This window comes from Tamandua tetradactyla, chromosome 8 (assembly GCF_023851605.1).
Source record: "Tamandua tetradactyla isolate mTamTet1 chromosome 8, mTamTet1.pri, whole genome shotgun sequence".
In the NCBI taxonomy this organism is placed as follows: Eukaryota; Metazoa; Chordata; class Mammalia; order Pilosa; family Myrmecophagidae; genus Tamandua; species Tamandua tetradactyla.
The window spans coordinates 81,610,337-81,637,868 of record NC_135334.1 but is presented as its reverse complement, the minus strand read 5'-3'; the positions used below and the strand labels follow the sequence as shown (position 1 = coordinate 81,637,868).

The window sequence follows — 27,532 nt, the reverse complement described above, 5'->3', positions numbered from 1 at the left end:
AAACTCTGAGTCTCAAAATGCTTATAAGCAGGAACAAGCTGATTTTACTACTAGGAATGATCTCCTTGGAACAAGAGAAATCTACAACTCTTTCTCTCCCCAACGGTAAGTTCCAAATGAATTCCATAACTACCTTTGTCTGAAGGGATAACTTTGCTGGTAATAGTCACCACAACTCCACTCCATATTCCTTTGGGAAAATAGGGGAAAAAAATATTTTGATCTTGGACTTATTTCCTAAAATCTGCAAATGAATAGTGTGAAGCATTTCTGGAATGCAATTTGGACATGAGCTGGAGAAAACCTGGATTATTCATTTATTTGGACACAATACAGAATCCCCATCCTTGCTCACTAAGAAAATTCTCGAAATAATCATGAATTTGGAAGCATTTGTAATTTTTTTGAAAATTATCTTCCTGGGAAAAATGAAGTGTGTTCACTGTAATATTTTGTAAATGTTCTTTTTTTCTTGAAGTAACATAGTCTGTAAATAGTCTTTGGCAGGCTTCTCCATGGTCATAATTTGTGCCAACAATGAGAATCATTGTTATTTGTCTTTACTCCAGTGAGTTCAGGAAACAGTAAATATCGTTTCTAAAGTATTTATGATTCATTCAACTTAAACAGAAGTAAATTTAAATGTCATGCCTACGCTGGGTTCAGAATCAAAAGATTTAATGTTACATCCATGCTCTACCACTATTAGGCTGCAGATCCCTTTGATTCTTAGTTTTCTCATCTGTAATGTGGAAATAACAGCACTTCATTTACAGGGGTAAAGTCAGGATTAAATGAGAAGTTATGTGAAAGAGATTTCTGTATTTTAACATAATCAAAATGGCTATGTTTTTAAGAAATGTTGTTTGTTCATCCATCCAATTTCTCAAAGTGCCTAGTGTATGAGAGGAATTGTGCTAAACCTTGGCAATAGAGATTAAAATATGACATAGTTTTTTTGGTCCCTTCAAGAGTTCACAGTCCAGTGAGGAAAGTGAAGACAAACAATTCACTATTACAATACTGCATGGCAAGATTTATAAAACAGTCCATGATGCAGTTTGGAGAGATCAAGGGAGACTGCTCAGTTTAGGTGATCTCTAAGCCGAGGTACAAGGATTAGATGATTCACCTAGGCAAAGAAGGGGGGTGAGAAGGATGCAGTGCTTTCTCACCTCCTCCACCACCAAGAAAACATCTGGAAAAGTATAAACTGCAATAGAGACTGAAGAAAACCATTCTTGAATTGCCAGGCAGTCATAAATATTTTTTAACTAGACCACCTCTTATCTGAGGAGTCAAAAACCCTATTGAAGGCAAATATGTACATTTTTTTTCAGGGATAATGTCCACAAAGAGGAAAGAATTCTATTATCTGGAAATCCTATCCTAACACCACTATGGTGCGGGAATCAGCACATTGATTTTTTTTTTCCAATCCCATTCTTGAGCTCCTTCTACTTTCCACCCCTACAGAGAATTAAATTCAATAAAAAATTACTGCTATCTGACTGTGTGACAGGCACCATAGACCTGAGACTCAGTCTCATCGGTTGATTAGGGGAAGACGATATACACATAGACAATTATAATCTAAAGCAGACTATGGCATCATCCACTCAACAAGTTAATTGAACTTCTATGTGTCAGGAATTGTGAATATAAATATTTCTGGGGACCAGTTTTGTCTTTGAGGAACCCACAGTCTAGTATGACAGAAAGACATAGAAATAATGATAATAGCTTATAATAAATGCCACTGAAGTAGACGGCTGTGAGGAGCCTCTAAGTCAGAATGTAATAAAAGGCATTTTGATACCTTTCTACACAAATGTAATATATAAAATAAAATATAAAAAAATATATACTGTATAGGCTTAACAGACAAGTGAACATAAAAGAAATATCAATGAATTAGAAAACAGATTAATGGAAATTACTGAAGCTGAAGCAGAAAATTTAAAAAAAAAAGGAAAAGAAAAATTGAGAAACCTAAGAGAATATTGAGACAATATCAAAGAACCTAGCATATGAGTAACTGTAGCCCCCAGAAGGGGAAACATAATAAAAGGCATTCTGAAACCTTTCTACATATCTTATGTCCTACAACTTTTTCTTGTTCAGAGGAGTTTTAAGTATCCCCCAGCCTTAGGAGCTATCTAATCATCAATTTTTGCCTTATCTTTTTTCCCAGCTCCCACTTGTGGGCAGAGTCTGGTTAAGCCAGGGACTTCGAATTACTTTAACATTTTCAGTCGCATTGTTGGTGGAAGCCAAGTGGAAAAGGGCTCCTACCCCTGGCAGGTGAGTCCTAGGTAACACTAGTGAGTGGGCTGTGAGCTGTCACAGGTTTAATCTCCCAAATAGCATGCTATATTCATCAGTGTGCTGTCTCCTGCTCAGCTCTTCATCAGAGATTTCATGACTGTCTAACAAAGATCCAAGTCTCTTGTGATGTACATCAGTTGAATTCCAGAAAAGATATGTTCACAATAGTTATGTACAGAATTGACTTGTTCCAAAAATTGGAAATGCTGCCCCAAACCTTCAGTCCGTTAAGACAGAAACATCATTTCAAGAAGCTAGAAAACTTCTAAATTTGTAATTTAAAAAATAATGCTCTACTTCAATAATTATGCTCAAAGTATACTTATTTTGTTAAAGAGCAGTTAAAGAAGAACAGGGAAGTCAACGGTATGGTATCCACAGATCTAATTTGCTTTAGAGGTAGTAGGTTTTGTGCCTACACTCTAAGGCCCCTCAGAGAAGAGTCAAGAGTATTGCCTCCTCGGTATTTAATGTCCTAAGAATTTTGCCTCAATCTAAATCTATGGATCCATCCATCTCAAGGAACTGCCTTTATATTTATGTTTGTCTTTCTCGTCTTGGAAAGCCTACCATCTTTACCTATGTTGTAGCCATGTTGTATGTTTTGCTCTATTTTTATTTTTATTTAAGAAAACAAACAATATACTTAGAACCACTAAAAATGGATATCTTAGTTAGCTTAACCACAAGCATATTTAAATAAAGTATCCCTATAATCACTGTAAAGCCTGTGTTTGTGCAGGAAGTTTCATAAACCAATTTAAAATTAAGACAACAAAGAAAAATTCTACAAACTCAGATAGCAAAGTTCTTAAATTCTAACTATTAAACATTTAGATACCATTTGATCAGCTGTCAAAACTGTGACTGTTCTCAAAATACAAGTAGAAAGTTCTTACATACATCTGCATTGCTATAGTAATGACCTATGTTACTAAATATTTTCCCAATTTCAGGAAAATAGGAAGATACAAATATTTTGACAATTAACATATGGAAATCTTAACAACCTAAAATGGCTACCTTAGCTTATCCATAGGCATATTGAAAAATATATATCTAAGTAATCATCATAAAGCCTGTTTGTACAATATGTTTCATAAACCAATTTAAAATTAAGGGAAGGAAAAAATCTATAGATACAGATATAAGAATTTCTTAAATTATAACTATTAAACTCTACCTTAAATACTATTTGATTAACTATCAAAACTGTGTGCGTTCTCAAAATATCAAGTAAAAAGTTATTGTAAATATCAACTTTGCCATAGTAGTAAGCTATGTTACTAAATATTTTCAACTTTTTTTATTTCAGAAATTTATTTTATCTAATATTATTATACTGCCTATAGTATATCTTTAATAGTTTCTTTTGTTGTTATTGTAAAATATAACATATATATACAAAGAAAAGAAAGAAAAAAAGCAATAATTTTCAAAGTGCACTTCAACAAACAGCTACAGAATAGTTCTCAGAGTTTGTCATGGGCTACCATGCCCTCATTTCAGATTTTTTCTTTTAGCTACTCCAAAACACTGGCAGCTTTATGTTATTATCTGTTTATAATAACAGAATTATATAGTATCTGTCCCTTTGTGTCTGACTTATTTCACTCAGCATTATGTCCTTAAGGTTCTTCCATGTTATCATATGTTTCAGGACATCATTTTGTCTAAATGCTGCATAATATTCCATTGTAAGTATATACTGCATTTTGTTTATCCACTCATCTGTTGATGGGCACGTGGACTGTTTCAATCTCTTGGCAATTGTGAATAGTGCCACTATGAGCATCAGTGCGCAAATGTCTGTCCATGTCAGTGCCCTCAACTCTTCTGGGTATATACCAAGTATTGGTATTGCTGGATCATAGGGCAACTCAATATTTAGTTTTCTGGGGAATCTCCAAACTGACTTCCACAGTGGCTGAACCATTTTACATTACCATCAATAGTGAATAAGTGTTATAATTTCTCCACATCCTCTCCAACATTTATAGTTTCCTGTTTGTTAAATAGCAGCCATTCTTACAGGTGTGAGGTGATATCTCACTGTCTTCTTAATCTGCATTTCCCTTTTAGCCAAAGAAGATGAACAGCTCTTCATGTGCTTTTTAACCATCTGTATTTGCTCTTCAGAAAAGTGCCTATTCATTTCCTCTGCCTATTTTATAATTGGGTTGTTCTTTTGTTGTTGAGCTGTATAATTTCTTTATGTACACAGGATATCAAGCCTTTATCTGATATGTAGTTTCCAAATACGTTCTCTTGAGTTGGATGCCTCTTCACCTTTTTAACAAAGTTCTTTGAGGCACCTTAGCTCTAGATCTTAAGGAGTTCCCATTTGTCTATTTTTTCTTTCACAGCTTGTGCTGTAGGTATAAAGTTTAAGAAGCTACCTCCTATTACTAGATCTTGAAGATATTTCCCTACATTTCTTTCTAGAAGTTTTATGGTATTGGTTCTAACATTTAGGTCTTTGATCCATTTTGAATTGATTTTTGTAGTAGATGTAAAGTGAGGGTCCTCTTTCATTCTTTTGGCTATTGAAATCCAGTTCTCCCGTGCCCATTTATTGACTACTATTCTGTCTGCATTCAGTGGATCTGGGGGCCTTATTGAAGATCAAATGTCCATAAATTTGGTGATCAATCACTGCACTCTTGATTCTATTCCACTGGTCAGTCCTTCTGTCTTTGTGCCAGTACCATGCTATTTTGATCACTGTAGCTTTACAGTCAACTTTAAAGTCAGGAAGTGATAGACCTCCCAGTTTGCTCTTCTTTTTTAGGATATCTTTAGTTATTCAAGGTCTCTTTCCCTTCCATATAAATTTGATAACCAATTTTTCCAAGTCTCCAAATTAGGTTGTTGGGATTTTCATCGGTATTGCATTGAATCTGTAGATCAGTTTGGGTAGAACTGACATCTTGACAATATTCAACCTTCCTATCCATGAGCATGCAAGATCTTTCCATCTATTTAGGTCATTTTAAAATTTCTTTTAGCAATTTTTAAATAATTTTCTGTGTATAGGTCCTTGACATCCCTGGACCTAATTCTTCTGGTCACTATTCTGAATGGATTTTTTCCTTAGTTGTCACCTCAGATAGGTCATTGCTTGTGTATAAATACATAACTGATTTTTATTCATTAATCTTGTCTCCTGCCACTTTGCTGAATTTGTTTATTAGTAGTTCAAGTAGTTTTGCTGTAGATTTCTAAGTGTTTTCCAAATACAGGATCATGTGATCTGCAAATAATGAAAGTTTTACTTCTTCCTTTCCTATTTGGATAACTTTTGTTTCTTTTTCCTGTCTAATTGCTCCAACTAGTACTTTTAATACAATGGTGAATGATAATGGTGACATGGGCATCTTTGTCTCATCCCCAGTCTCAAGGGAACTGCTTTCAATTTCTCACCATTAAGTATGATGCTGGCTATGGGTTTTTCATATATGCCCTTTATGATACTGAGAAAGTTTCTTACGATACTGTTATAGTTTGCTAGCTGCCAGAATGCAATATACCAGAAATGGAATGGCTTTTTAAAAGGGGAATTTAATAAGTTGCTAGTTTACAACTAGCCGAGGCCAAGAAAATGTCCCAATTACAAGTCTATAGAAATGCCCAATCAAAGGCATCCAGAGAAACATACCTTGGTTCAAGAAGGCCAATGAAGTTCAGGGTTTCTCTCTCAAGTGAGAAGACACATGGCAAACACAGTCATAGTTTCTTTCTCGGCTGGAAGGGCACATGGCGAGCATGGCGTCATCTGTCAGCTTTCTCTCCTGGCTTCTGGTTTCATGAAGCTCCCCAGGAGGCGTTTTCCTTCTTCATCTCCAAAGGTCGCTGGCTGGTGGACTCTGCTTCTCATGCCTATGTCATTCTGCTCTGCTCTCTCTGAATCTTTCATTCTCCAAAATATTTCCTCTTTTATAGGACTCCAATAAACCAATCAAGACCCACCCAAATAGGTGGAGACATGTCGTCCCCTAATCCAATTTAACAACCACTCTTGACTAAGTCACATCATCCAGGGAGATGATCTGATTACAGTTTCAAACATACAGTATTGAATACAGATTATTCTACCTTTACAAAATGATATTTTGATTAAAACATGGCTTTTCTAGGGGACATACTTCCTTTCAAACCAGCACAGATACCTAACTTTTGAAGTGTTTTTATCAGGAAAGGATGCTGGATTTTTGTCGAATGTTTATTCAGCATCAATCGATATCATGTGATTTTCTTCCCTTTCAATTTGTTAATGTGCTGTATTATGTAGATTGATTCTCTTATGCTGAACCACCCTTGTGTTACTGGTATGAATCCCACTTGATCATGATGTATAATTCTTCTAAAGTGGCATTGGATTCAATTTGCTAGTACTTTGTTAAGAATTTTCACATCTGTGTTCATTAGGGAGATTTGTCTGTAGTTTTTTCTTGTATCATCTTTATTTGATTTTGGTATTAGAGTGATGTTAGCCTTATAAAATGAGTTAGGTAGCATTCCTTTTTCTTCAATTTTTGGAAGAGTTTAAGCAGGATTGGCATTAGTTCCTTTTGAAATGTTTGATAAAATTCTCCTGTGAAGCCATCTGGTCCTGGGCTTTGTTTTATGTGAAAATTTTTGATGAATGATAGGATCTCTTGTAATTGGTTTGTTGAGATATTCTATTTTTTCTCGAGTCAGTATGGGTAATTCATGTGTTTCTAGGAATTTGTCCATTTCGTTTAAGTTGTCTAGTTTGTTGGCATATAGTTGTTCATAATATTCTCCCTTTCTGATTTTATTTATTTGTGTCCTCTCTCTTTTCTTCATTAGCCTAGGTAGGGGACCGTCAATTTTAATAATTTTCTCAAAGAACCAAATTTTAGTTTCGTTGATTCTTTCTACTGTTTATTGTTCTCCAGTTTGTCTATTTCTGCTTTGGTCTTTATTGTTTCTCTTCTTTCATTGCTTTGGGGTTAGTTTGCTGTTCGGGTTAGTTTGCTGTTCTTTCTCTAAATTCCCCAGGTGAGCAGTTAAATCCTCAAGTTTTGCTCATTCTTGTTTTTTTAACATAGGCATTTAGGGCAATAAATTTCCCTCTCAGCACTGCCTTTGCCATATCCCATAAATTTTCATATGTTGTACTTTCATTATCATTCATCTCTAGATATTTACTGATTTCTCTAGCAATTTCTTCCTTGACCCACTTATTTAAAAGTGTGCTATTTAATCTACATATATTTGTGAAAGCTCTGGTTCTTTGGTGATTATTAATTTCCAATTTTATTCCACTGTGATCAGAGAACATGCTTTGGATAGTTTCAATCTTATTAAATCTATAGAGACTCAGTTTATGTTCCAGTATATGATCTGTCCTGGAGAACGTTCCATGTGCGCTAGAGAAGAATGTGTATCCTGGTGTTTGGGGATGTAATGCTCTATGATGTCTACTAGCTCTAATTTATTTATCTTATTGTTTAAGTTTTCTATTTCCTTGTTGATCCTCTGTGTGGTTGTTCTATCTGTAGCGGAGAGTGGTGTATTGAATCTCCCACTATTATTGCTGATATGTCTACAGCTCCCTTCAGTTTTTCCAATATGTGCCTCATGTATTTTGGAGCTCCTTGATTGGGAGCATACACATTTATGATTGTTATTTCTTCCTGGTGAATTGTCCCTTTTATAATATGTAATGTCCTTCTTTGTCTCTTACGACATCTTTACATTTAAAGTCTATTTTGCCTGCTATTAGTATAGCTACTCCTGCTTCCTTTTGGTTAAAGCTTGTGTAGATCTTTTTCCATCCCTTCACTTTCAATCTAACTGTGTCCTTGAGGCTAAGATGCGTCTCCTGTAAACAGCATATAGATGGGTTTTGTTTTTTGATCCATTCTGTCGGTCTCTATCTTTTAATTGGTGAGTTTAGTCCATTAACACTCAAGGTAATTACTGCAAAAGCAGTTCTTGATTCTATCATCTTGACCTTTAGTTTTTGTCAGATCTGTATATTATATTCCTCTTTCTCTCTTTTCCTTTAAATTACCTTTACTCATATTCTTCACTTCTGTGCCCTCTTCCAGACCTCTGTCTCCTGTCTTTTTTTTTATTAGCTGACAGGGCTCCCTTTACTATTTCTTGTAGGGCTGACCTCTTGTTAACTGGTTCTCTCAGTATTTCTTTATCTTTGAAGATTTTAATTTCTCCTTCAATTTTGAAGGATAACTTGGCTGGAAATAGAATTTTTGGTTGAAAACCTTTCTCATTTAGGATCTTAAAAATACCATATCACTGCCTTTTTGCTTCCATGGTGCCTGTTGACTAGTCTGAAGTCAGTATTATGTGTTTTCCCTTGTATGTAGTAGATTGCTTTTCTCATGTTGATTTCAGGACTTTGTTTCTCTTCAACACCTGGCAGTCTGATTAGTATGTGTCTTCAAGTGGACCTGTTTGGGTTTTCTCTATTTGGAGTTCACTGGGCCTCTTTGATTTGCAAACTTTCCCTACCCTTTACTCTTCTCCTTCTGGGACACCAATAATTCTTATATTTGTACACCTCTTGTTGTCCATCATTTCCCTAAGATTCAGTTGCATTTTTTCCATCTTTCTTGCCATTCGTTCTTTTGTGTGCTCTAGTTCTATTGTTTTATCTTCTAGCTCACTTATTCTTCCTTCTGCTTTTTCAAATCTGCTATCATGTGCCTCCAGTATATTTTTTATTTGATTTACTGTATCTTTCATTTCTGTGAGATCTGCCATTTTTCTATTTAAGCTCCCAAATTCTTGTTTATGCTCTTTTCTAGTGTCTTCCTGAATCCTTTATTTCTTTACAAATATCCTTGAGTAGTTATTCCATATTCTGTGTCCCCTCTTGAATTTTGATTTGGTCATTTGACTGGGCCATCTCTGCTTGGATCTTCATGTGATTTGTGATTTTCAGTTGTGTTTGGGGCATTTGATTATCTTGATATAGTTATTTTGCAAGTTGGTTTCCTTCAGTCTTCTAAAGTTTTGTATTTACTTAGTTTTTGCTAAATGTTTCCTTTTGCACTTTGTCAGTTATTCTCCACCAAATCAAGGTCCGGATCTCATGTAGGGGATACAATTCAACTTAAGGGTCTATTATCAACTAGGCTGGGTGTGCTGGTTTGAAAGGATGTATGTACCCTAGAAAAGTCATGTTTTAATCCTAATCCCATTTTGTAAAGGCAGCCATTTATTCTAATCCCTATTCAGTACTGTATGTTTGAAATTTTAGATTATCTCCCTGGAGATGTGACTTTATCAAGAGTGGTTGTTAAACTGGATCAGGTGGGTCTTGATTAGTTTACTGGAATCCTATAAATGAGGAAACATTTTAGAGAAGGGGTAGATTCTGAGAGAGCAGAAAAGAATGGCGAGCCACAAGAAAGCCACAGAGCTATGAAGCAGAGAGTCCACCAGCCAGCGACCTTTGGAAAGGAAAAGGAAAACTTTCAAAGGAAAACTTCAAAAAGGAGAAAGCTCCCAGGGAGCTGTAGAGGAAGTTAGCAGATGACACCATGTTCGCCATGTGCCCTTACAGCCGAGACAGAAGCCCTGACTGTGTTCACCATGTGCCTTTCCACTTGAGAGAAATCCTAACTTCATCAGCCTTCTTGAATCAAGGTATCTTTCCCTGGATGCTTTAGATTGGACATTTCTATAGACTTGCTTTAATTGGGACATTTCCATGGCCTAAAAACTGTTAACTTGCAACTTATTAAATCTCCATTTTTAACCGCCATTCCATTTCTGGTATATTGCATTCTGGCAGCTAGCAAACTAGAATATCAGGGTACATCAGTATGCCAGTGGAAGAATGGCTGCCCACCACACAGGAGACCCAGGGTTGACAACCAGCTCATGCAAAAAAAAAAAGAAAAAAGAAGAAGAAAGAGATCATAGTAATAAGGTAAAATAATAATATAAGAAAAATATGAAATGAAAAAACAAGAACCACAACAAAATACACCTCAACAGAAGTAGACAAAAGAATCAAAATGAGACATGCCAGGATATACTGGGAGTGAAGTCAGACTGGTTCCTGCCAGAGGGAAAGAAAATTTAAGAGAAAAATAACAATAGTAATAATAAAAGTAGATGAAGGGCAGTGTGACAGTGGCTCAGTAGCAGAATTCTTGCCTGCCATGCTAGAGACCTGGGTTTGATTCCCAGTGCCTGCCCATGCAAAAATATATAAATAAAATGGAATAATAAAAAAAAGTCAAATCAAAGATAGAAAATGAATAAAAATATAATATAAATTACCTATAAAGTTTTTAAAATAAAGGACAATTATATCACTAATAAAAATGTATAGAAAGACTGTTTTAAAAGGGGGAAAATAAAAAAGACTATTAAGAAGAAAAATAAAATAAAATGCAAATAAAGACCTAGGCAGATAGGGAGTTTGCTTGCCTGCACTTACCCCTTCTTCCCAGCAGGTGACAACCATGAGCTCGTCTTCTCTCAAGCTCTCCCCTCCCTGTCTGGTGCAGCCGACCTGCACCTACTAAATCCGGCCAGCAGATGGCGCGCTCAAGTCTCCTCCTCCCTCAGCCCAGCCCCTGCTGCGGAGCTCCTAGAGGTTGGCCTGCTCAGCAGAGGGTTGCTCTGCCAGGGGCCATTGCTGGCCTCCAGGCTCCCTGCTGGCGCTGTCCACCGCCACCACATGGGGAGGTTCCCCCAGCCAGGAGCTGTGCAGACTCTAGCCGAGGAGGGTCACCTCCCCCCTGCACTGCTGCCCAACCTGTGGGGATCCCAGTCACCTGTCCCACCTGCTCTCCCCAAGCCTGCTTCCCCAAAACTAAAGACCCTCCTAGACTACTCACACCCTGGGACCAGTAGTCCTGAGCATTTTCTCCTCATCTCCTATCTTGTTTCACAGAACAGGAGTGAACTCACACCACTCCGCCCACCATCTTCCCAGAAGTCTTGTTATGTTTTGCTCTTTTTTCAAGTAGTGTGAGCCCTATTTTTAATTCTCCTTAAGTCAATAAATTCTTGATAATGGTTGGTTGGTTGTATGTTCAGTTGGTTGACCGAATGGCTGAATCATTATCTTTTGATTAGTTCATGAATTAATTAGTTTATTAAATAGTTGATTGATCAGTTGGTTGCTTGATGAATTGGTTGGTCAATTCAGTAGTCCACAGCCCAAACACAGTTAAGGGTGGTTAATTAACTTCTACTTACTTGCTCTTTGTTCTATTCTTAGCGTCTTCTCTGTATTACATTTTATTTTTCTATTTCTCACTAAATACTTCAGGGTTCAGAGGGAAACAATTATAATAATTCACTTTTTACTTAATTCCAACAATGTGAGTATATTCATTAAAAGGATTCACTTGAATATCGTAAGTCATTTCAGAGTCAAATATCATGGACAGGATAGACCAAAAATGTATGTTGGTGAGGAGGATTAGGAATAGGCTTGAAGAGGTTTTAGTAATAAAACAGTTAGCTAAGAATATGAGAAAAAGGGTAGCAGCTCCAGATTATTTCCACGAGAAGTGCCAAAGAACTGGTGCACATGTTGAAAGATCTTGCAGTTCTCACCTTCTCTTTATCTCAAACCTCTTCAGCAGTACTCTGCTACATCTAATACTCCTTTTTCGTCATTCACAGATATTGCTTATATTGTTCTACAGTATTATAAAAGTAAACAAGCAAATACCAAAAGTATTGACTGCTAACTTATACTAAAACCCTGATAGCCAATTATCTTAATTAACCCTTCCCTTCCAGGCTACTGGGGGAAATGTTTTGGTTCCAGCACTGCTCATCTTTTTGAGCTAAAATGGGATGTTTTACTCCTTCAAAGTCCATGATTCCCATATATATATGAATACATATGAATATATATGAATCTGTTTTTCAGAACATGCTCAGCCTTCAGATTTTGAGGGATCCCAGGTCATTAAGTTGCTTCCATTTAAGGTCTTTGCAATTCAGGTGTCTCTGAAACGAAAGGAGAAGCATATCTGTGGTGGAACCATCATCTCTCCACAGTGGGTGATCACAGCGGCTCACTGCGTAGTAAAAAGGTAGGAAAGGCCTACATCATGGATTAAGGTCAGATCATATCTCTTCTCTCTCTTGGTATCAGCTGCAATACTCTGTTAAAACATAATCCTATGAGAAGAACATCCTAATTGCATAATGCAAATAGTGTTCAGTGACATTGCCAGAGAGTATTCCACTTGTTAAAAAACATACTCCTTGTAGGAGTACAATACTTTGTTTACTTAATTATGACTGGAAGTTAATAAATAATAATAGTAACCCATTATCCAAGTGAAGAAAAAAAGTATCAAAAATATGAATTTATCAAAGTTTTTCTCCTAGTTTTCTTAAATTTAGTGAAAAAAATATATCCCGTTCATTACATATTTTAAGAAATGGATAAAATAAAACAAAGAAAGAGAATGAAACATAAAGTAGAATCCAATGCCTTCCTTCCTATTGATCCTGCCTCTCTGGCAGTCTCAACAACTTCTATCCTTTAACCACTCTTTCTGTGTGTTCCAAATGTTCTATTGTCAGTGTTGTTGGTATACACTAGACTACAATCAAAATCATGTCTCCATATTTTCCCTCTTTCATTTCAATTATGCAAACATTTCCTGGATGCATACTTGGTGCCAGACATTAACAGGTAGCACATATATGAAGAGGACTAAGACAATTCATGCACCCAGATTGTCTGAAGAAGAGACAACTGATAATTTCACTGCAATGTGGCAGATGGCTAGGTTAGAGAGATGCTATGTATTGGGTTAGAATCCTAATGTACCCAAGGGTCAGGGAAGCCTTTTAAGATAAATGATGCCCTTTCCAAGTTTGTAGAAAATAATCACTTTTATACAAAAGTCCAGAAGGATGGCATGCCCAAAGCTCTGAAACCAGCTCTACGGCATCCTACCAAGCTCCTCTCAAATAACATTGCCCCAAGAAGATGGGGAACAGAATGGCCTACGTTACAAAACATAAGGGAGGTAAGGAGAAGATCCTCCCCTCTCGTTGTTATAATCAGTCGCAAAGTCCTGAATGTGTACGTTCTCTGGGACATGTGAGTTATGACACTGTCCTCCATAATAACATGCATACGATCTCTGACATTGAGAGATTGTATATACTAAGTAGGGCTCACAAATAATTCTCAAAGGATATGACTAATATTGAGATCAGTTAACCTCCCAGGATAGCCAAGCAAAGTCTCCTGAAGCTTGAGAACTCTGAATTATTATACCCACATGCAACTTTAGACATTTTACAAATAACATCGCAAAGTACTGAATTTATCTTATCCTTTGCTCCATATGAGATTACTCTTTACTGGTCCTCCCTGGAAGTGTAAACCTTTGCATTTTTTCTAATTGTGTTAGAATCATTCTCACTTTCTCTGCTCAACAGCCACACATCCCAGATGACCCCTCTATATGATTTTGAAGAAGCCAAGTTGTAAACCATTACAACTGTACTCAAAAGCTCCATGATCTCCACCCACTTTTCTGCTTCCTCTTTATAGAAAAAGTGCATCAACTCTGAATGTAACTGCTGGAGAACATGACTTGAAACAGACAGAGGCAGAAGAGCAAACTCTCACCATTGAGACCATCATCATACATCCATATTTCACCATCAAGAAACCAATGGACTATGACATTGCCCTTTTAAAGATGGCTGGAGCCTTCCATTTTGGTAAAACATTTGTGACCAGGAGGAAGCCCATGGGTCACCCTGAATAATGGGACACTTCCTGCAGCATATGTGGTAGCATATGCCAAGCAGTCCTGGGTCATGAGTTCCGAGACAGGAATTTGGAAGTGGAGGGTCCCGTTACATGGCACTTGTTTTGCTTGTGGCTCTAAATATAGGATTATGTGGAGTCAGGGGAGGGTCTTTCTTTGTGTGACATGTACTCCATGGAGGTGCTAGGCAGACACATCACAACTCTTTAAGGCCCTTGGCAGAACACCTGGATGCTGATTGGTAAGTTGCTTTATAATGTCTTCTCCTCCATGGATGATAAAAGCCCTGCCTTGTTCTTTTCTTCAGGTCAGTTTGTGGGACCTGTATGTCTTCCAGAGCCAGGAGAGCGATTTGAGGCTGGATTTATCTGTACAACTGCAGGCTGGGGCCGCTTGACCGAAGGTAAAGCCAAAATCTATGCCACTCCTCCTAATCAGCAATCAGAACTTTCTAGTGGATAATCAGAAAATGAAAATTTTAATTTATTTTTATGAACAATGTGTAAACATTTTTAAAGACAGAGAATATCACACTGTACTTAGAAATTCAGATCTTTCCAAAGACTCAAACCTGAATAGGGCATCTTCGAGTCAGAAGGATGAGAGTGCCACAGTGGGGCTCCTGTCTCTGTTTTACAGATGGCCTCCTGCCACAAGTCTTGCAGGAAGTGAATCTGCCCATTTTGACCCAGAATGAGTGTGCAGCAGTGATGTTAAGCCTAAAGAAGCCCATCACTGGGCAGACCTTTCTCTGCACAGGCTTCCCAGATGGAGGCAGAGATGCATGTCAGGTAGGCGGGAGCTACTGGGCTGACAGGCCCTAAGCAAGACTTCCTTCAGCTTTGTCATTTAGTGAAGGGTTGAGAAAAGGCTGGAGGAAGACCAGACTCTGGAAAGAAGAATCACAATGACAGGAGAGATCAAGTAAAAATAAGGGGCCAATTTAAACAACCTATTTTTACCAGGGAATATGAACTCAAGGAAGGTATTTCAACTTCTCCAAAAGACCACATAACAGAGCTATGAGACTCAGGCTCTCCCACCCCCAAAATATGGCTAATTCTTTCCTATTTAGAGACTTTCCAGTTTATGGATAATGGGAACCTTATTTTCCCTCCATTCTTCCTACTGACCAAGACCTAAGATCAGTTTTGCTGCTGGGCAAGACTACTCCTAGTGTGCAGGATGACACAGGAAGGAAGAAGGTCAAATACTTGGACAAAAGCCTATGATGGGGAAGGATCGTTGAGGGAATTGATGTACTCAAATGACATATGAGGATCCTGTGAGAATTAATGTTTGTCTATTCTCTCAAGGCCTGTCCCTATATTTTTAGAAGGGAGGAATTTCAATGATCTTTATCCAGTATCCTTATGTGGGGAAAAGATTGAGCACTTTAGGGGTCACTGACATCATTGACACTGACAACTATGGTCACAGGCTTTTTTTCCTGCAGGGAGATTCAGGAGGTTCCCTTATGTGCCAGAATAAGAAAGGAACTTGGACTCTGGCTGGTGTGACTTCCTGGGGCTTGGGCTGTGGTCGAGGATGGAGACACAATCTGCATAAAAATGATCAAGGATCCCCTGGGATTTTCACAGACCTTAGTAAAGTGCTTCCGTGGATCCAAAGACACATCCAAACCGGTAATGAAGCCAGCACAGAAGGTTAAGAAACTACCATTCTGCAGGGGTCAGAAAGAACATCAGCAGAGTCTCAGCAAGGCGAAGCCACTAAGCAAACAGACTCTGCCATGTTCTCAGTGTAGCACATAAGGACTGTAATATTTATTAAGTTTAAAACAAGAGTAAAATATGGTATGTGGTACAGCATGCAACTATTCAATGAAATATAAATTCATCCATCTTAGACTTTGTCAAATTTGCTTTGAATTGAAACTATTTCAGCTGATGATATTTTTTCATTACTTCTCAACTGTGCTAGCAAGTTTCAGCAAGCTATAGCATAGATCAATAGTTATCAATCAAGGGCAATTTGGCCCCCAAGGGACAATATCTGGAGACATTTTTGGTTGTCACAACTCAGTAAGGGGTACCACTGGCATCTAGTGGGCAGAGGCCAAGAATGCTGTTAAACAGCCTACATAATGCAAAGGACAGCCCTCCACAACAAAGAATGATCCAGACCCAAACACCAACAGTAAACTAATTGAAAGGCCTTGTACAGGCCAAGGTGCCATGAGTCTGAAAAGGCCAGGATCCTTATAGTCTTCTACCAGACTGACAACTGAGTTCATTATATTGTTGTTTCTGTCTCCAAACCCACCTTAATTGTTTTCTTAATTAGGTATCGGCTTCCTGCCTCAATAGAGCATCTAGCCTTTCCCAAAATGGTCAGTTCAGTAAGCACTACTCTAATTTTCAAGACTATGATATAGTGACAGATGTCTCAGTCCTCAGTTCTAGTTGTAGTTATCCCAGGAATTCATTTGTGGTTGTAGACAACTTATTTTCATCTCCATCCTATTTTCTCATGTAAAATGAGGGGGTAGACCAGATGACTTCTTCCTGTTCCATGTAAACTTTCAACCCAATTACTGCCTGTTAGCTTATTCAAAAAAAAAAAAGTAAAATCAACTCCTTGAAACACCATGGATCCCTTTTCTGCTTTGTCAATTTTATCCCTTCTGTTCTTTCCACAGACTATATTTTCATTAGTTGCATGTTAACTTAAAAATATCTGCACTTTCTGAGCCACTTCTCAAAAGTTTGTTCAGAATACCTTGAGTTGCATCTTTTTCTTTCTTTCCCAGGGAAGTGGAGAAAGAGCTCCAGAGGTAAGTATTCTTCACATGAATGAATGAATAACAAACATTTTTTTAAAATAAGTTCCCTTTATAATTAAGTCTTCCTCTAATAGTGCTCTGCATGCTCACCAGTTATAAAACCACCACTTGGTGCATCCAGAGCCATTCCCTACTCGTCTGTTCCAGAAGGAACACAATGACTTCCCTGTCATTTCACTTCTCATCAATCCAAAGCTCTACCTCAATTCATGCAAACAATTGTCAAGCCCTAAGTGTGAATCAGGGACTTAACGGAGGAGGGTTAAGGCAGTGGAGACATGGTCAATTTTAGCTACGTGCCTTGCTCTGAAAGTGTCCCTACTTGATAGGGAACTCACCCTCTATGTTACATTAGATTTACTCTTGAGTAAATTTACTTTCAGAGCAATATGGGGGAAGTACCCCTATAGCACATAGTAGTGAGAGGCTTTAACTTCCAGCTAAAGAAACAGGAGGCTTTGGAGCACAAATAGCTTTTAAGCTGAAACTTGAAGGGTTATATGCTGGTTTGAAACTATTATGTGTCCCCCAAAAGCGATGTTCTTTAATCCTGATTCAATATTGTTTAGTGGGGTCTTTGTGATTGGGTTATTTCTATGGATGTGACCCACGTATTTGTGGGTGGGCCTTTTGATTAGGGGGTTTCCATGGAGATATATCTCCATCAATTGAAGGTGAGGTCCCTTACTGGAGTCCTTTAAGAGGGAACCAACAGAGCCAAAATGAGACCCAAACATTTAAAGATGGAGGAAGAAAATGCCCCCAGGGAAGCTGTTTGAAACAAAAAGCCAAAGGATCAGCAAATGCCAGCCACATGCCTTACTTTTCTTGAGTCAAGGTATCTTTCCCTGGATGCCTTAGTTTGGACATACTTATGCCCTTAGAACTGTAAACTTGTAACATAATAAAAATCCTTTTTAAAAGCCATTCCATTTCTGGTATATTGCATTCCAGCAGCTTTAGCAAACCAATACAGATGAAAAGCATTTTGTCAGGTGGAAATGAGATATGGGGAAAGAAAAGAATTCTAGTTCAAGGAATCATCCTTAATAAAGGATGGAGATAGGAAAATGTAGAGCATAACAGAGACCAGTGAGCCAGCCGGAACAGTTGAAGCATAAGGATATGTGATTGAGTGTTAGGACGGAGATTAGAAAGATAACTTCCAACCAAATATGTAAACTTTGAATGCAATAAAAAAAAGCTGGACCTTACTGAGTAATCGGAAATTGATTAATTAGATAAATAGATTAGAGCTTAACATTAGCAGTTTAATGACAGTGGGTAGGGGATGGACTGGAGGGGGAAATAATTCAAAGTGTCCTCAGGAGATTATGTTAGTTTAAGCAATAAGAGCTGAAGCTCTGAACTAGTAGTGCAATGACTGGATAATATGGAAGGAATAGAAACAAGAATTAGCATTTAAAGCCAATTAGATGGAGAGCAGTGAAGGAGAGGGAGTAGCCAATGATGACACTAGAGTTGTAAGCCTAAGAGACTAAGAGAAAGAAACATAAAAGTATGAAATCGTAGTGAAAGAGTTTTGTAGACCTAAAAGAATTTCATTTGGGGCATGTTAAATTTCAGGGTGGAGATAAACGTGACACAGTTGTAACATCAGGTCTGAAGTTCAGAAATGGAGAAAGAATAGTTAAAACTGGGTGTATGAATGAAACAGGCCAGAGAGTACATGTAGAGAGAAAAACTGAGAACTAAGGATAGAACTTGGGGAATGCCTATATTTATAGTATGGAGTCACTGGGCCAAAATAAAAAGAGTTAAGGGGGAAAAAAAAATCTCAAGGTTAAGAAAAATCTAAAAGGAGAAAAGAAAAGGAAAGGAAAAAGACATCATGGAGGGAAGCCAGGAAAAGGTTCAGAAACAAAGGGAGCACCCATAAAGCGGTCAAAGAGGTAGGAGAAGAACCAGAAGGTTATAATGTTTGTATAGCTTCTGGAAGGAGGGGGGCTATTGTGGCTATCCATCGCTGTTAGCCCTGATTCTCTGTGGCTTTCCCTCCCAGCCTCGTGCAGTGAGCAGGATGTTGTGATTGCAGGGTCTGAGGGGGAACTGCACTTCCCAGAAAGCCCCCACCTATACTATGAGAGCACTATTGAGTCGCTCTGCCCCCCACTCCTGCCCTTTACTCTCACCTCAGATGTGGTTGTGCCCAATATTGGACTGAAAGCCACTTTCTGGCTAGAAATAACACCCTCTCAATGTATCTACCTGCCGACGGTGTGTTTGGACCCTATTGGCACTAGAAAAACCGTCTGTGTTGCTCAGCTTCTCCAGCTTAGATGCAGACTTGTCACCACAATTATAAATCAATACGGTGAGTGGGTTTTCACACTGTCAAATGGAAACTAGTGCTAAGTGAACTTCATGGAGCCTGGTTACAACTGTCTGGCATTAGACATCTGTAAACACCACACCTCCTGTCTCCAACTTTGAGAATCAGAATTGGGATTGAGAAGGAACAGAATTCAAGCCTGGTGTTAAGAGTTCTGTGCAATGGCTGCAAGACCACAGAGCATTTTACTTGCTGCTTCTGCTTCCTATCAAACCAGGCTTACCCAATCCATTTGCCAGGACTGGAACCTATCAGAAATAAAAAACAGATATACTGCAGGGCCTTTCAGGCAAGATGCTGCTTCCTAAGCATGGATATGGCATTTATCTGCCTCATCAAGCTAAGAAGAAAAATATTACAAGACAATCATGAGGAGGAGATAAAAGTTACTTATACCAGAAACAGAAATCAAGTAAGGTTTCTATGGTTCTCAACTGAGGTTAATTTTGCCTCCCAGGAGACATTTGGCAATGTACTGGAAGCATTTTTGGTGGATACTACTAGGGAAGTTTTGCATGTATCTAATGCGCAGAGGCCAAGTATCCTGCTAGACATCCTAAAACACATAGAAGAGTCTGAACACAAAGAATATTCTGGTTCAAAATGTCAATAGTACTGAGGTTGAGAAATCCTGGTTTAGACACTCTTGAAGTATTGTGATAATTTTCCTTTTAATGGGTATGGTTTTCTAGATTCTGAACAAGGAATCTTCGTTCTCACATTGCAGGAAAATTCTGTGACGAAGCCCTTGCTTCATCCATTCTCCTTGGTGTCAACTCTTTAAGGCTGAAGTTCATCTCTAATGCCACAGATTATGTCAGTTGGTTTAATTTCACCGATAAAGCTCTTAAACCAAACTCCCTTCCTGGTAACCCATTTATTTTTTATCACATACTCTCTAGACTATTTGTAAAACTTAAAGCCCCTCAGGAATTAGGTCAGAGACATGGAGTAACATCCTAAGGCCCATATGGCTCCATGGCAGAGAGGAATACAAGACCAGCTGGAGAGTAAGGTGCAGTCTTTTTTTCTACGGCCCTACTAACTCACACTCACTGCACACCCAAGCGACTTGAGAAGGCCTGGTGAGTTCTTGAAAATAAGTACATGAAAATCTCCCTTCTTGTTGGCTCTGAATTTCAAGATTAATTTCATGTACCATTTGTTGGCGACAGGAAGGAAAATAAAAAGTATTCCTTTTTGCTTTTTCCATGTGTTTCAGATTCAGGTTGCAATTCCTTAGCTGTCCTTTTTGAAGAAGGCTTCATACAGAGTCTTCATTATCCCCAAAGACATGGTACTAACTTTGGTAACTGTTACTTTCCTATGGGATCTCTACAGAACAAGTATCATGAAGCACCATGAAGGCCAAGGTTTTTATCTGATTTGTCCAGAACTCTATCCCTAGCATCTAGACAGAGTCTGGCACAGAAGATTCCCAATAAACATCTGTTGAATTTTTCCCTGCAACTACCCACTTTCACCACTAGATGACATTTGTGCTTTTTACATTTTGAAGTACCTAGTAATTTGCTTCATCTCTAATCCCTTCTGGAAACGAGCTTTTCTTCCTGATCAATTTTGTTAGCGGATAACAAAAGTCAATGACAATCAGGCCTTCCAAGCAGAGGAAACGGAATGAGCAAAGAGGAGTCAGTGTAGAACGGGCCCAGGGAACAGGTGGTTGAACTGATTCATAAGGCGAACTGAGAAAGAACAGAGAATGATGTCAAAGTATGGAAAAGCTTAGGGTGGTGCGACGGTGGCTCAGTGGCAGAATTCTCGCCTGCCATCCTGGAGACACGGGTTTGATTTCCTGTGCCTGCCCATGTGGAAAAAAAAAGGTATGGAAGGCTTTGAATGTCAGGATAAAGCTTTTGTTCTGCATTCAATTAGTAGTTTTTGTTGCCATTTGTTTGATCATTTAGCACTAGTGGGACATCTGTAGAAAAATATCACCAGGAAGTTCGAAGTGAGACTGCAGTTGGGTTGAGGTTGGACTAGAAAGTAATTTACGTGTTTTTGCTATAACAACAATTAAAAGTTAGAGAACAAGTGAAGGAGAGAAAGTAAACTAGAAAACAAAGGTGGGGGGAGTAAGGACAGTTAAGACCTCAAAGTTCTCATAAATTTAAGAGGCAGAAAGAAACCTGGGATGAAGATAACCCAATTGTTATGGTATTCTGACAGTCCACAGAATAGAGTCTTTAATTTAAAAAACAAAACAAAGCAAAAACTGTGTGGCCAGTCATTTGGATTTATCACACAAATTTAAGAGTTTAAAGAAAATGAGAAACAGTGGATTAATTGGGCTGCCCTCCCCACCCCCAATAAAAAAGGAGGCTACTTGGATTAACAATTTGGGGAGGTGGAAGGGAAGGTGAGGAGTAAATGGTGGTGTCTGAAGTATCAAGTTAAGTTGTGTTAGGGGCAGAAACAAGATCATGTAAATGTTTCGAATGAGTAGGAAAAGATAATAAGGAAGTATGTACAGATCTTCTACTTCTAAAAGTTTCTGAAACCCAAAGAAAGTCAAGACAGAAATTTCAGGAGAAAGCACAGTTAAGGGAATTTTATTAGTGATGGAAGATAAAGAATTAGACATGAGCATATTTCTGAAAGAAAGAGGAAGAAATTTAGTTGAAATATGAAAATACCAGGGCTAGAAGTGATTGAAAAAGACCCATTCAACAACTATATGCTGAGTACTGTGCAGGGATGAAAAGGAGCTCTTATACCCTGCCAATGATAGTGTCATCTTGCAAGACCCATACAAGACAGTAATTTGGTTATTAGTATTATAAGTAACAATGTACATTCCATTTGACTTGGAAGAAAACAGGTCCTTGACTCCTGCTTTTGAAACATATCCTCTTCTCCCCATCCCTACAGTCACCCTTACATTAATGATCATTTGCCTCTTGTTCTGTCCTATCCATGCAGTCTTCTATATAGCTCTTGCTGAGTTGAGTGCTCAGGTTCTATTGAATCCCCATCATGTGTGCATTAAAATCCAAATTCCTATTTGAACAGTCACATCTCCCACCACTCTTCATTTCAAACTCAATTAGCCAGTGATGTCAAACTACATGAAGATTGCTAGATGCTGTTTCCTTCTCCTCTTTCATAGTGTGTTCTCTGTCTAGATACTCCCCCATCCTTTGCCTAGCACAAAACCAATGCTTCATAGAGGAAATAATACAGTAGAAGGTGTGGGGGGGGGGGGAATGCATAAAGATATTCACTGCCACATTTTTAGGATAACAAAAAAGTGGAGCTATTATAATTGCCCAAGGATAGACATGAATGGGATATTATGCAGCCATAGAACAGTATGATTATATAAACTGTGGAAATGAGCTTTGTCATGATTTATTATTGGTGTGTCAAGGTTGAACCTTGATCATCTTTTCTTTCTAGGGCATCACATACCATATGTTTAATAATCTACTCTAGAAATTTGCTGAGGTTTACATTTAATATTTCACACCTGACCCTTACCAGAATTTGTGTTTTTAGGCACATCCATGACTTCTCAAAGTTTACTGCATTACTCTGAGATGACCTTTGCAAGTGCTTTTAGTAGCTCAGAAGACACTTTTTTTTTAACATGTGCATTTAAACTCACTCATATCTGTGCCATATCTCAGAATTTTTCAGTGAGGCATGAAGATTTATTGGCAATAAAACAAGGCAGATGGGAATCAAAGCAGATATATTCCACCAGGCGGACCCAGTTGAAAAGACAGAGTCTCCAACTGAAGGTTCAAGATAAAGTATCAGGACCCAGGTGTATAACACTAAGATGTCCAGGAAAGCACTGTGTATCCATGGAGTACTAGCATAATCCAAAGGCTAGTTGCTTCCAGTGAAAAATTCTCCATGGGGGGGGGGGGGCCTCTTCCGGTCTCTTAGAGTTGCTAAGTAGCTCAAATTTTTGCATGTTTTCCTAACTTTAAATTCAGTTCACATTTGATAGCTTAGATGCTTTGGAAGATTTGGGAACCTGCATCTTTTCCTATTTTACCCTACTTATGAATCAAGGACATTTGAGGAGGAGCTGGGACACAGACTAAATTTTATATAAGATCACACTCCAGAGCAAGTTGAGCAATCCAGAATCCCTCTGCTTAAATCAAAATTAGGTAACTCATTCATATTTTTCACTCTGGATGTAACATTGAGTCTTCTCAGCTTTCATTTTAGAGCCTGGAAATAGAAGAAAGTGGAGACTGCACTTCAGATTATGTGACAGTACACAGGGATATAGAAAGGAAGAAGGAAATATAGGTTTGTGCTCTCCTGGAGTTCCAGCTTCCTCTGATTTGCATTTGGGATAAGTCTTGAGAATAAAAGAATTGAATCAATTTTTCTTCATTTCCCTGTATCACCTCCATCTGTCCCTTTGCTCTCACACTCACTCCACCTTCTACATCAGGGAGCAGGAAAAGAGAGTGGGGGAGAATCAAAGAACCAATTGAACAGAAAATGGGGAAAGTCTACAAAGGTAGGCAGGGGAAAATGACATTGTAATAAATCCTGTGGTTAGCACCAACTCCCTTAGCAGCATTTCCAATGGGAGTGTTTAAGAAATTAAACAGAATTGCAATGTTAATGGGTTAAATATATATTTAAAAGAAGCAAAAACTGCCTTTATATTTTGAAAATGAATTGTGGTATCCATCAGAAAAGCTTATTTCTCAACAATTACCTAAAGGACAAAATTATTTCTCCTATCCAATGCCATGCCTATTTGCTTGCCAATATTTTGTCAGGGCTGGGCCTGAACCAGCTAGGCTGTGTGGCTTTGACGTCCCTGCCCCTGTGGTGAACTCATCAGTTTCCAGTTGGATGCAAATGTGACCTTCAGAGGTTTTCATGCCACAGGCTCCTTTGTCCCTGAAGCAGGTAAAATGATGGACGTACCAACTCTTAAGTTCTCAATTCTAACCTTCATAATGTGGTCTTAATGGGCAGGTTTTAGGGCCCAACATTGATATGTCTGAATCCTAGGTTACCCTTACTACATGTGCAATCTTAGGAAAGACAAATCTAAGACTCATTTCTCTAGAGTTTAAAATGGGAGAATAATACATGTCTAGTAAGAATGTAGTGAGGATTAAGTCAGATGATGTAAGCTTCGCCAAAAGCAAGTGCACAGCACGTAACATAGGCTCAAAGCCTACCACACCCCTTGCCAAATAGAGGCGGGAGCCCTTAGGAGTGCATGGACATGGAAACGGAGCAAGGAAGCAAACCATGCCTTATCCTGAGACTGCCCCATGAGCATCACCCCACCCTACACACCTGGTACCCAATACCCACACCAATGCATACATGTTCCTGTGTACCCAAACCCTGCTCACCATACCCCAAACTCTACTCCATACCCAATCGCAGTCACTTTTAGTCTAGAGCAGTAACTGTTATCTCTAGATTTTGAGAGGCTGTGCTATATATGTATAACTTGGTATTTCCTTGGTACTTTGGGTACCTGTGTGACACTTAAGACTCAAGAGTAGAAGTTCTGCAGATCTGAAAAGTCAGCATTGTCACAAACAACTATTAAAGAAACTGTAAAAGAGAAAAGGCTTCAATTAGAGATAAGAACGAAGTCAATCAGGTTGGGACTAAGGTAAATCAGAAAACAGGGATAAGGAGGACACTGTGTATTTTAGAACTTCACCTACTCCATGAGACCAAAGGAAGAAAAGTTTATTTGTTCAAAACCTAAATTTTCTGTAGCACACAATCTAAATCAACCTGTCTGGATAGATCATTTAGATAATCCATACACAGGGAGCCCAGAATGAGAATGAGGGCTTGTAATTCTGTATAGATTAATGTAATACCCGGATACATCACAAAGTATTTTGAGCAGACAATTGAACCAATCTTTTGTTGCTCAGATGTGGCTGCTCTCTCTCTAAGCCCAATTCTCCATTACCTTTCCTGCTTTGAAGGACATGGCATCAAGGGTGAAATTCTCCCTGTCATCATGGGACATGAATTCCAGAGATAAGCCTGGCCCTGGAACCACAGGATTGGCAATACCTTCCTGATCAAAAGGGGAAAAGAAATGTAACAAAATAAGGTATCAATGGCTGAGAGAGTTCAAATACAGTTCAGAGGCTACTCTTATGCAAGTTTAACTAGATATTGCTAATTACCAGGGTTCGCCAACACCCAACCAAAACCATTCCTGTTAACCCTAAAGAACACCTAGGGCTTAACTGAGATTCTACAAAGGTCTGAAGCACTATGATTACTTTACAGAAAACTACAACCTCCAGATGGGTTCCTAGGCCAGATAAGTCTTGAAACCCAGAGGGCCCAGCCTCTCCAAGAAGATCAACTAGTTCTATCCCCTTATCCCATATTACTGATAGGCCTTTCCAACATGAAAACATTAGAATGGGCATAGCACAAATACCCTTAAAGATAATACCCTTACAAGAAGGATCAAAGGAGAAGGAGGAGTTATAATAAAGAAGATAGGATTTAACAAATGAATATGACTGCTGAATCATTATATTGGTATTTTGTTTAGTCTCCAGCGTCTTGGAGCAGTTAGAAGGAAAAAACTAAAATTGTGGAACTGTAACCCATACGAAACTCTGACATCTGTTCTGTAACTACTTAATACAGTGTACTTAAAAATTCTTTTTTTGTGTGTACATATGTCATAGTTTAAAATTTTAAAATGTTTTTTTAAAAAAAGAAGAGAAAAGTAGAGTTAGATACCAAAACTATAATGGTACTGGTGTTTATTACTCATATGATTACCTTTACTCTAGATCTTTATTTCTTTATGCCACTTCAGTCAACTATCTAGTTCCTTTCCTTTCAATCTGAAGAACTCCCTTTAGTATTGCTAGTAGGAAGATCTAGTGATGGATTTTTTTCAGCTTTTGTTTATCTGGGAATATCTTAATTTCTCAACTTCTCAGCCTGAATCATCTCAATTGTCTTATCTTTAGGCTCACCGATTCTTCTGCCAGCTCCAATTTGCTGTTGAAATCATCTAATGAATTTTCAATTTCAGCTATTGTGGTCTTCAACTCCAGTATTTCCATTTGGTTCCTTTTTATAATTTCTCTACCTTTATTGAGATTCTCATTTTGTTTATTACTCGCTTTCTTAATATTCTTTAGTTCTTTCTCCATGTTTTCCTTTATTGCTTTGAGCATACAGATCATATTTTAAAAGTCTGTATCAGGTATATCCAAAGGCTGGTCTTTTTCACTGTTTTCTGGATTTTTATCTTGTTCCTTCGGTTGGGCAATCATCCTACTTCTTTGTTTGTCTTTGTGCCAGTTTGAAACTATTATGTACCCCAGAAAAGCCATGTCCCTTAATCCTCATTCAATATTGCTGGGTGGGACATTTTTTATTATTTCTATGGAGATGTGACCCACCCAACTGTAGGTGGTAACTTTTGATTAGATGGTTTCCATGGAGATGTGTCTCCATCAATTTAAGGTGGGGTTCCCTTTAAGAGGGAACCATTTTGAAAAAAGCTTTAGTGTCACCAAAACCAACAGAGCATGCACAGTGAGGAACCTTTGGAGATGCATAAAGAAAATAGCCCTGGTGAAGCCAAGGAAGAAGCCTGGAGAGAAAGCTAGCAGACGGTGCCATGTGCCTTTCCAGCTGAGAGAGAATCCCTGAACATTATCACCCTTCTTGAACCAAGGTATTTTTACCTGGATGTCCTAATTTGGACATTTTTATAGCCTTGCCTTAATTTGGACATTTCCATGGCTTTAGAACTGCAAACATGCAACTTAATATACTCCCTTTTTAAAAAGCCATTCTGTTTCTGGTATATAACATTTTGGCAGCTTTTACAAATCAGAACAGTCCTGTAATCTTTTGTTGTATATTATACATTTGATATTTTAATGTGTTGACTCTGGAATTTAGTTCCTAAGCTATCTGTTCCTTAAATTCATATCCAGCTAGTGATATGACAGAACACCAAAGCCCAACCAAAACAACCCAGTACAAAAAGAACATGCCATTCACGGTCTTTGCAAATTAGTTCTAAATTGGCTGGTGCTCTCCTTCAGAGTTTAGCCTCCTACCAGGAAGATCTGCCTAAGGCAAAAGCACAGGATCTTCTTCAAATTTTCATCTGAGCATTGTGTTCTTCTGTCCTGAGCATGCATGCTCATGGTCTTAGAAATTTCCGGGATTGGAATGTCCTACAACTCCCTTTGAAATAGGCTTCACCCTTTCCAGATGCTCTATCATATGCCTTGAAACCAGTAA

At 38.3% G+C, this 27,532-nt stretch overlaps 2 protein-coding genes across 6 annotated transcripts in view; one reads left to right on the top strand and one right to left on the bottom strand.

The window, feature by feature from the left end:
• The window catches only part of LOC143644635 (olfactory receptor 5M5-like), a 384,306-nt gene that overhangs the window by 334,349 nt on the left and 22,425 nt on the right, over window positions 1–27,532 (bottom strand). The window lies entirely within an intron of this gene.
• OVCH2 (ovochymase 2) lies at window positions 4–15,931 on the top strand. Its single transcript, XM_077113858.1, has 7 exons — window positions 4–105; window positions 2,195–2,304; window positions 12,301–12,392; window positions 13,877–14,049; window positions 14,407–14,502; window positions 14,739–14,890; window positions 15,556–15,931. Exons 1-7 carry the CDS (start codon window positions 18–20, stop codon window positions 15,769–15,771), a joined length of 927 nt encoding a protein of 308 aa, XP_076969973.1. The 5' UTR covers window positions 4–17; the 3' UTR covers window positions 15,772–15,931.

Coding starts and splice junctions, on each gene's coding strand:
- OVCH2 (XM_077113858.1), top strand. CDS start 18: ATGCTTATAAGCAGGAACAAGCTGATTTTACTACTAGGAATGATCTCC. Junction 14,503..14,738: donor CTGGGGCCGCTTGACCGAAG/GTAAAGCCAAAA, acceptor TCTGTTTTACAG/ATGGCCTCCTGCCACAAGTC. Junction 14,891..15,555: donor GAGGCAGAGATGCATGTCAG/GTAGGCGGGAGC, acceptor TTTTTCCTGCAG/GGAGATTCAGGAGGTTCCCT.